At 47.5% G+C, this 10,082-nt stretch overlaps 1 protein-coding gene across 1 annotated transcript; it reads right to left on the bottom strand.

Moving 5' to 3' along the window:
- Positions 1–6,988: 6,988 nt before the first annotated feature.
- LOC119942390 (olfactory receptor 52L1-like) lies at positions 6,989–7,939 on the bottom strand. The gene has a single exon (XM_038763177.1). It carries the CDS (start codon positions 7,937–7,939, stop codon positions 6,989–6,991), a length of 951 nt encoding a protein of 316 aa, XP_038619105.1.
- Between the last annotated feature and the right edge of the window lie 2,143 nt (positions 7,940–10,082).

The raw sequence follows: 10,082 nt of genomic DNA, 5'->3' as shown, positions 1-10,082 counted from the left end.
TGCTGGCTGTAGGTCAGGGACCTGTGTCCAACCTTATTACCTTATCCATCTCAGTGCTTAGTACAGTGCTTGGCACATAGCAAGAGCTTAACAGGTACCATTATTAATGTGATGTCTCAGTATCCTGGTCCTGTCCATTCAAATCCAGCTGGCCTGTGGGCTGCAAACTCTAAAATGTCCAGCGGTAATTTCTCTCTCTCTCTCTCTCTCTCTCTTTCTCTCTCTCTCTCTCTCTCTCTCTCTCTCTCTCGCTCTCTCTCTCCCTCGCTCTCCTTCTCTCTCTCCCTCTCTCTCTATTCCTGGAGGCCATCCCTGTCAACAGCTCCAGAGATCAGACATGTTCTCTTCAGAGCCTGATGCTCACAAGGTGCAATCCTCAGGCCCAGAACAGCTCATCCCTGGCACTGGAGAGACTGTGACCTGAAGAAATCCTGGAAAATTAAGGCAACATTGAATTTTGTTTGGGTAGTTTAGATCAGTAATGAGCCTGGCATAGTAGGGTGATAGCTAGGCCTGGGAATCCCAGATTGCATGCCTATTTGTTTCCCCAGTGTCCCCGCAGGTTTCTTCGGGGAGCACCCAGAACTCGGAGTGTGGCACAGATCTTAGTCCTCTGCAGCCTTCTTCCATATGCTGCCATGAGATTCCCCAGCCCCGTGGCTCAATTCACATCAGGTTGGGCTCGGGAGAGCTACGGAGGCTGAGCAAAGGCCTTTTGAGCCCAAAAATTATTTTCAATGCCCTGGTGTAATTAATCCAAGTCTGGGGAGGATTCTGGGCCTATCGGAGAGATCATCATCATCATCATCATCATCAATCGTATTTATTGAGTGCTTACTATGTGCAGAGCACTGTACTAAGCTCTTGGGAAGTACAAATTGGCAACAGTCCCTACCCAACAGTGGGCTCACAGTCTAAAAGGGGGAGACAGAGAACAAAACCAAACACACTAACAAAATAAAATAAATAGAATAGATATGTACAAGTAAAATAAATAAATAGAGTAATAAATATGTACAAACATATATACATATATACAGGTGATGTGGGGAAGGGAAGGAGGTAAGATGGGGGGATGGAGAGGGGGACGAGGGGGAGAGGAAGGAAGGGGAGGGGGAGAGGAAGGAAGGGGAATGAGTAGGATGATATGGAATGAGAAGGAGGAGGAGGAAGAGGTTACTGTGAGACAGCAGTCAGATGCTGGCACCGCTGACCTGAAGGAGGAAGAGGAGGAGGAGGTAGGTACGGGAAGGAGAGGAGACCGGCACTAAAGAATACATGCGTAGCCAAAGAAAGATGTACATGTGGTTGGGGGTAAAAATAGGGTGGAATGACTGAGTTAAAAATTTTACCTCTAATGCTTAGAAAACATTATGCTTACTGCATAACAGGATATGCCAATTTTCCTTTGGGCACCTGGGAAGGTTAGAGAGGCTGGGTACACCGGGATTGGACTCTCCCCTTGAATGGGATTGGTTCATGACTCAGGGAGAGAACAACTTCCAAGGTGGAGAAAAGTAGCCATGGTAATAATAAGAATGGCATTTGTTAACACTTACTATGTGCCAAGTACTGTTCTAAGCACTGGGGTAGGGACAAGGTAATCAAGTTGTCCCACTTGGGGCTCACAGTCTTAATCCCCATTTTATAGATGAGATAACTGAGGCACAGAAGAGTTAAGTCGCTTGTCCAAGGTCACAAAGCAGGCAAGTGGCAGAGCCAAGATTAGAACCTACGTCTTCTGATTCCCAAGCCCGTGCTCCTTCAGGGGCAGGAGCAGGGACAGGGGGCACAGAGAATTTCCAGTCTCACGAGCAGGGGTGCTTCCCCCGCCCATCCCCCCCTCCCAAATGCCCAGGACCAGATTCAGACAGGACATCATTATGTTATGCTGTACGAGCACAGAAGTCTTTCTGATTCCTAAACCCAGAATGCTTCTCCAGGGGTCTTCTAACCACTGCCCACATACTCCAGAACCAGCGTTCTCCCCTCCCAGGTTTCTGTCCACGATGGGGCCACTACAGCCAAGAGCCAACACCTTCAGACTTTAAACTGCCATCGCCTCATGGCTCCCCATCCCTCCCCCTGCCCACCTCGGATAATGCCCCCAGAGGTGCCGGTTTCCCCTGCTTACTGCCTGAGGATGGCCCTGCTCGTGTCCTGTGATGCAGGACTGACAATTATGCTGAAAGAACCTGGGCCTCCCTTTGGTGCCCCACAGGAGGCTTCTCATCATGGCCCTCTCTCTCCACCCACTGTCTCCCCTGCTTCTGGCTGGTTTGGGAAGGCCCTCAGTGCCCCCCTACCCCCAACCCTGCAGTGGCTGCTGAAAAACAGCTGTCCTGCCCTGCTTCCCAGTGTATCATCATCATCATCAATCGTATTTATTGAGCGCTTACTGTGGGCAGAGCACTGTACTAAGCGCTTGGGAAGTACAAATTGGCAACATATAGAGACAGTCCCTTCCCAACAGTGGGCTCACAGTCTAAAAGGGGGAGACAGAGAACAAAACCAAACATACTCCCGTCTGTCTCCTGGCCCCTGGCAGAGTGACAATAGCACCTCCCTAAACTTGCACAGAGCTGCCAGAGATCAGGCTGAGCCTTCATCTCAACTCTCTCGCCGTTGACCCCTCGTTCATATCGTCCCTCCTTCCTGGGACTCCCTGCTGCCTCAGAGCCCACAGACCATCACTCTCTCCATCTTCAAAGCCCTACAAAATTGCATCTCCTCCAGGAATCCTTCCCTGACTAACCTCTCATCTCCCCCACCACTCTCCCTCCCCACTGAATCATTTAAGCACTTAAGTCTATACCCACTAAAGACTCCCCATCCCCACCATACTTACGACCATATCCTTTTACTCTGTTTCTTCCCCTAACCTGTAATTTACTGTAATGTCTGCAAGGTCCTAGAGGGTAGGGCTCATAGTAAGTGCTTAACAGGAACCATTATTAATGGAATTATTAATGTGTTGTCCTAGTTCCCAGGTCCTGTCCATCCAAATCCAGCTGCCCCTGTGGGCTGCAAACTCTAAATTCTACTTCTAGAATGTACTCTCCCAAGAACCGAGTACTGTGCTGTGCACATAGCAAACAATCAATCAGTGGTATTTATTGAGCCCTTATTGTGCACAGAGCACTGTACCAAGCATTTGGGAGAGTACAACAGTACTGATAGATGATCCCTCCCAGCACGTAGTTCAGTGCTGTACACACTGAAGTCCTTAATAAATAATATTATTACTATCAATTGTATATTGCCTTCCCAGACTGAGCCCCCTCCTTCCTCTCCCCCTCCTCCTCCTCCCCATCCCCCCAGCCTTACCTTCTTCCCCTCCCCACAGCACCTGTATTTATGTATATATGTTTGTATGGATTTATTACTCTATTTATTTTATTTGCATGTATTTATTCTAATTATTTTATTTTGTTAATATGTTTTGTTTTGTTCTCTGTCTCCCCCTTCTAGACTGAGAACCCACTGTTGGGTAGGGACCGTCTCTATATGTTGCCAACTTGTACTTCCCAAGCACTTAGTACAGTGCTCTGCACACAGTAAGCCCTCAATAAATACGATTGAATGAATGAATGAATGGATGAATGAATGAATGAATTTACTGTGCTTACTGTGTGCAGAGCACTGTGTTGAGTCCTTGGGTGAGTACAATATAACAGAGTTGGTAGACATGTTCCCTGCCTACAAGGAACTTGCAGCCTAACACTACTACTACTATAATTAATAATAATAATAATAATAATAATGGCATTTTTTAAATGCTTACTATGTGCAAAGCACTGTTCTAAGTGCTGGGGAGGATACAAGGTGATCAGGTTGTCCCGCATGGGGCTCACAGTCTTGATCCCCAATTTACAGATGAGTGTACTGAGGCACAGAGAAGGCAAGTGACTTGCCCAAAGTCACACAGCTGACAATTGGCAGAGCCAGAATTTGAACCCATGACCACTGGCTCCCAAGCCTGTGCCCTTTCCATTGAGCCACACTGCTTCTCTACTATCATCATCATCATCATCATCATCAATCATATTTATTGAGCGCTTACTATGTGCAGAGCACTGTACTAAGTGCTTGAGAAGTACAAATTGGCAGCATATAGAGACAGTCCCTACCCAACAGTGGGCTCACAGTCTAAAAGGGCGAGACAGGGAACAAAACCAAACATACTAACAAAATAAAATAAATAGAATAGATATGTACAAGTAGAATAAATAAATAGAGTAATAAATATGTACAAACATATATACATATATACAGGTGCTGTGGGGAAGGGAAGGAGGTAAGATGGGGGGGATGGAGAGGGGGAGTATTACTAGTAGTGATTACTACTACTACTACTACTACCCCCAAGGAGTTTACAAATCTAGTGGGGGAGACCGACACTAAAATAAATACAGATGGGGGAGGCAATAGAGCATAAGGATAAGTATATAAGTGCTGTAGGGCTGGGGGTGGGGTGAATATCAAAATGCATAGACCCAAGTGCACAGGTAATATAAGAATGGAGGGAGAATACATTAGGGAGGTGAGGTGAGAGGTCAGGAAAAGCTTTCTGGAAGACCAGTGATTTTATTATTATGGCATTTGTTATGCACTTACTATGTGCCAAGCATTAGAAAATGGAGGGAGTGGTGGTCTGTTCACTCCTTTAAGGAAGGGATCATATCTACCAAGTCTATCGTATTGCTTAGAGGAAAGAGCACGGGCTTGAAAGTCAGAGGTCATGGGTTCTAATCCTGGCTCTGCCACTTGACTCGGGTAAGAGAAGCAGCATGGCTCAGTGGAAAGAGCCCGGGCTTTGGGGTCAGAGGTCGTGGGTTCAAATCCCTGCTCCACCAATTGTCAGCTGTGTGACTTTGGGCAAATCACTTTACTTCTCTGTGCCTTAGTTCCCTCATCTGTAAAATGGGAATGAAGACTGTGAGCCTCCCGTGGAACAACCTTGTAACCTCTCCAGCACTTAGAACAGTACTCTGCACGTAGTAAGTGCTTAATTAATCCCAATATTATTATTATTGTCACTTAACTTTTCTGTGCCTCAGTTACCTCACCTGGAAAATTGGGATGAAGACTGTGAGCCCCATGTGGGACAACCTGATTACCTTGTATCTACCCCAGCACTTAGAACAGTGCTTAGCACATAGTAAGCACTTAACAAATACCATCATAATTATTATTATTATTATTATGTTCTCTCAATACAGTGCTCTGCACATGGTCAGCTCAGCACTCAATAAATACCACTGATTTATTGATTGGTCTGCCTGCTATGAAGGGGAAAGGAATTCCACTCGGGAAGGGTCAGTAGTGACAGAGACGAGGTTGAGGCATTGAATGAGTGATTGCGCTGATAAGTGAAAGGATTTTGTGTATGCCTTATTCTGTGGCCTCCGCCCTCCCTGAACAGCCCTAGTCTTAACCCGGGATTGCCCCTCACCAGCTCTGCTCCCCACTGTGACCTCGAGGTCACCGCATATCCTTCTTCCTAAGCAGAAACCACGGCCCTCCTCCATCATCATCTCCCTGGGAGATTGGGTGGTTCCTTTTTTTGTGGTATTTGTTAAGCACTTACTACATGCCAGGCACTGTACTAAGCACTAGGGTAGATAAAAGCTAATAAGATTGGGCACGGTGCACATCCCACAAGGGGCTCACAGTCTTAACCCCTATTTTACAGATGAGGTAACTGACGCACAGAGAAGAGAAGTGACTTGCCCAAGGTCACACAGCAGACAAGTGACCCACCACCCAACACTCAGGAACGCACCCCCATGCAGGTGGCACAGAGAGAGGCCAGACCAGGGTCCACAGGGAGGGAGAGGGTGGGGAGTGTAATCTTCAGGGTGGGGGTAGTGGAGAGGGAGAAGTCAAGACTGTAAACTCACTGTGGGCAGAGAATGTTTCCTTTATAATGCTGCCTTATACTCTCCCAAGCGTTTAGTACAGTCCTCTGCACACAGTAAGTGCTCAATAAATATGATTGATTCATTGAGAGTGGGAAAGGATTTAAAGGGCACTCCAAGGAGCTCCTGTTGGGATCAGGGTCTGTCGGGGCCAGTATTGCACTCAGGAAGTTCACTGTTAGAAGGAGACAACACACAGTACTCGACTCAAGGGAGTACCTGGTCTTTTGGGTCCCAGGGTCTGGGAAGCTGAGGAAAACCCACTCAGGGTCCTAGAACTCTGCTCAGGAAACATAGCTGGCATCCCCAGACTTTGGGATTATTTTTATTATTATTATTATCAATATAATCATTACTGTTGTTATAGTCTTAAGTACTTACTATGTGTCAAACACTCTACTAAGTAGTGGGGTATATATATATTAGGAAATCAGATAGGACACAGCCTCTGTCCCATCCAGAGTTCACAATCTAAAAGGGAGAGAGACAAACTATCCTACTCCCATTTTACTAATGCAGAAACTGAGGCCAAGAAGGGTCAAGGGACTTGCCAGGAGTTAGACCTGATTAGATCAAACAGCCCTTCACTAGAAAGGGAAGAGAACCCTAATTCCAATTCTACTAGTGGCACAGACATTATCGATCAATCAATCACATTTATTGAGCACTCTCCATGTGCAGAGCAGCATGACCTCATCCTCTCTGTCTCTTCATTACAGACCAAGGGTCTCAGACACACAACCACACAACCAGCCCAAAGGATTGAATCTTAACCCCAAATCCCACCCTAAAATACCAACTCTAAGAATGACTGGCCTCTGTGGGCTCTTATCGGTTCTCTGGCCCCTTGGCAGCTGATAGAGAGGAGAACCCTCCCCTCTGGCCTTGCCTAGTGCTTATCAGCCAAGGAATCAGAAGGAAGCATCAACTATCTGGTGAGCCTAGAGGAGGGAGGGCAGAATGGCTGTCCGGCGCCACAGATGTGGGTCAAAGTCAATTCTTCTGGGTCCCCTCCAAGAAGGGTGGTCCCCCAAATGTCCAGGGGCCCTGGGCTTGGGGTAGGGAGGTCAGTTCTGCCTTTGGATGGAGAAGGCCCTAAGTACCCTCTGATGGATCTGCTTGGTCTTGATCCCGTAGATGATGGGGTTGAGCGCGGGTGGCACCAGGAGGTAGAGGGTGGCCAGCAGGACGTGGGCATGGTGGGGGATGTTGTGGCCAAAGCGGTGGGTGAGGAAGGAGAATATTCCCGGGATGTAGAACACCAGGATGATGCAGACGTGGGAGCCGCAGGTCCCGATCGCCTTGAACCGGGCATCCCGGGAGGGGACGCGGAAGACGGCCCGGAGGATGAGGATGTAGGATGCTGTGATAGCCAGCACGTCCAGCCCCACCACCAGCAGGGCCACCATCAGCCCATAGGAGCTGTTCACGGTGGAGTCAGAGCAAGACAGCTTGACCAAGGCCATGTGCTCACAGTAGGAGTGGGCGACGACGGTGCCTCGGCAGAAGGAGAGCCGCTGTAGGAGGATGGGGAAGGGCGTGATGAGGACCAGGCCCCGCCCCAACACCACCAGTCCAATCTGCCCAATCACCATTGCGTTCAAGATGGCGGTGTGCCGCAGGGGGTGGCAGATGGCCACGAAGCGGTCCAGCGCCATGGCCACCAGGATTCCCGACTCCATGGAGGAGAAGGCGTGAATGAAGAACATCTGGATGAGGCAAGCGTGGTGCCCCATCTCCTGGGTGTGGGTCCAGAGGATGGCAAGCATCTTGGGCACAGTGGAAGTGGACAGGACAAGGTCAATGATGGCCAGCATGGACAGGAAGAGGTACATAGGCTGGTGCAGTGCTGGCTCAATTCTGATGATGAAGAGGATGGTGAAGTTTCCCAGCAGAGCCAGGATGTATATAATGCAAAAGGGCACTGCCACCCAACACTGGATGTCTTCCATTCCAGGGATGCCAATCAGGAAGAAGGACAGCGGCCTTGAGCTGGAGTTACCACTGGCCACGGTCATGATACATCAAGATGGTCCCAATGGGAGAGCGAAGTGTTAACTCTCTGGCAAGCAGGGAAAATAGTTGAAGAGGAAAGTCACAGTGATCTACCAGCCTAGGGGGGGTCTAACTGCCAGAAGTTAGAACCCCCTGAGGAGACACTAAGAGAAACCGAGCTTAAACTGCAACAGGAAGCCAAAGGACCCACCTTCAAGTCCAAGTTCTGTCACCACTCCACTGTGAGACCGTGGCCAGGTCACCTAATAGCTCTGTATCTCAGTTTCCTCATCTGTAAAATGGGAATAATAATAGTAATAATAATGGCATTTATTAAGCGCTTACTATGTGCAAAGCTCTGTTCTTTTTTTCTACCTGCTTCACAGGGTTGCTGTGAAAGCAAAAATGAGACATAAAGTGAGAGCGCTTTGAGAATAAAAGCACTACAATAATAATCATAATGGTATTTGTTAAGCGCTTACGACGTGACAAGCACTAAATCAAGGTAGTTTTCATTATTTATAATTATTATTATTATTACTATTATTATGTAAGCATAGTATGGACAGGGAACATGCCTACCAGCTCTAACTTGTACTTTCCAAGCGCTTATTACAGTGCTTTGCACACAGTAAGCGCTCACTAAATACGATTGATTGATTGTTATACAGTTATATTGTACTCACCCAAGTGTTTAGTACAGTACTCTGCACAAAGTAGTGCTCAATAAATACGACTAACTGAAACTGCTGAACATTAGAATTGATAATCATATCAGCCTTTTGGGTCCCCTGCCTTGGTAGATCGGCAGTTATTTGGAATGACTTAGGACTTGAAGGAGGCAGGGGAATGACTTAAATGAGCATAAAGTGCCATTCCACTTTAGAGAAGCAGAGAAGCAGCTTGGCTCAGTGGAAAGTGCATGGGCTTGGGAGCCAGAGGTCGTGGGTTCTAATCCCAGCTCCGCCACATGTATGCTGTATGACCTTGAGCAAGTCACTTAACTTCTCTGAGCCTCAGTTCCCTCATCTGTAAAATGGGGATTAAGACTGTGAGCCCCACGTGGGACAACCTGATCACCTTGTATCCCCCCCAGCGCTTAGAACAGTGCTTTGCACAAAGTAAGCACTTAACAAATGTCGTAAGTATTATTCCAGAAGCAGCATGGCCTAGTGGAAAGAGCATAGGTCTGAGAGTCGGAAGACCTGGGTTCTAATCCTGATTCTGTCACTTGTCTGCTGTGTAACCTCAGACAAATCACTTAACTTCTCTGGGCCTCAGTTCTCACCCTCGGCTTCAAGGCTGTCCATCACCTCGCCCCCTCCTACCTCACCTCCCTTCTCTCCTTCTCCAGCCCAGCCCGCACCCTCCTCTCCTCTACCGCTAATCTCCTCACCGCACCTCGTTCTCGCCTGTCCAGCCGTCGACCCCCGGCCCACGTCCTCCCCCTGGCCTGGAATGCCCTCCGTCTGCACATCCGCCAAGCTAGCTCCCTTCCTCCCTTCAAAACCCTACTGAGAGCTCACCTCCTCCAAGAGGCCTTCCCAGACTGAGCCCCCTCCTTCCTCTCCCTCTCCTCCCCCTCCCCATCCCCCCGACCTTACCTCCTTCTCCTCCCCACAGCACCTGTATATATGTATATATGTTTGTACGCATTTAATACTCTATTTATTTATTTTATTTGTACATATTTATTATATTTATTTTATTTTGTTACTATGTTTTGTTTTGTTGTCTGTCTCCCCCTTCTAGACTGCGAGCCCGCTGTTGGGTAGGGACCGTCTCTATATGTTGCCAACTTGTACTTCCCAAGCGCTTAGTGCAGTGCTCTGCACACAGTAAGCACTCAATAAATACGACTGAATGAATGAATGAATGTGGGAACTTATATCTATCCCAGCACAAGTTAGTACAATTCTTGGCATCTAGTAAAGTTTTAACAGATACCATAATTATTACTTATTTTTCCAGTACAAGAACTCTGTGTCCCCAGTATACAGTAATGCCTGTTATTATCTCAAATCTTCCCATAGCCACAAAGATTCCAACCAGAATCTTTCTGAACCAGCTACAGAAGAATATTCATTCATTCATTCATTTAATTGTATTTATCAAGCATTTACTTTGTGCAGAGCACTGTACTAAGCGCTTGGGAAGTACAAGTTG

This window comes from Tachyglossus aculeatus, chromosome 2 (assembly GCF_015852505.1).
Source record: "Tachyglossus aculeatus isolate mTacAcu1 chromosome 2, mTacAcu1.pri, whole genome shotgun sequence".
Taxonomy (NCBI): Eukaryota; Metazoa; Chordata; class Mammalia; order Monotremata; family Tachyglossidae; genus Tachyglossus; species Tachyglossus aculeatus.
This window is presented reverse-complemented; position numbering and strand designations above follow the sequence as displayed.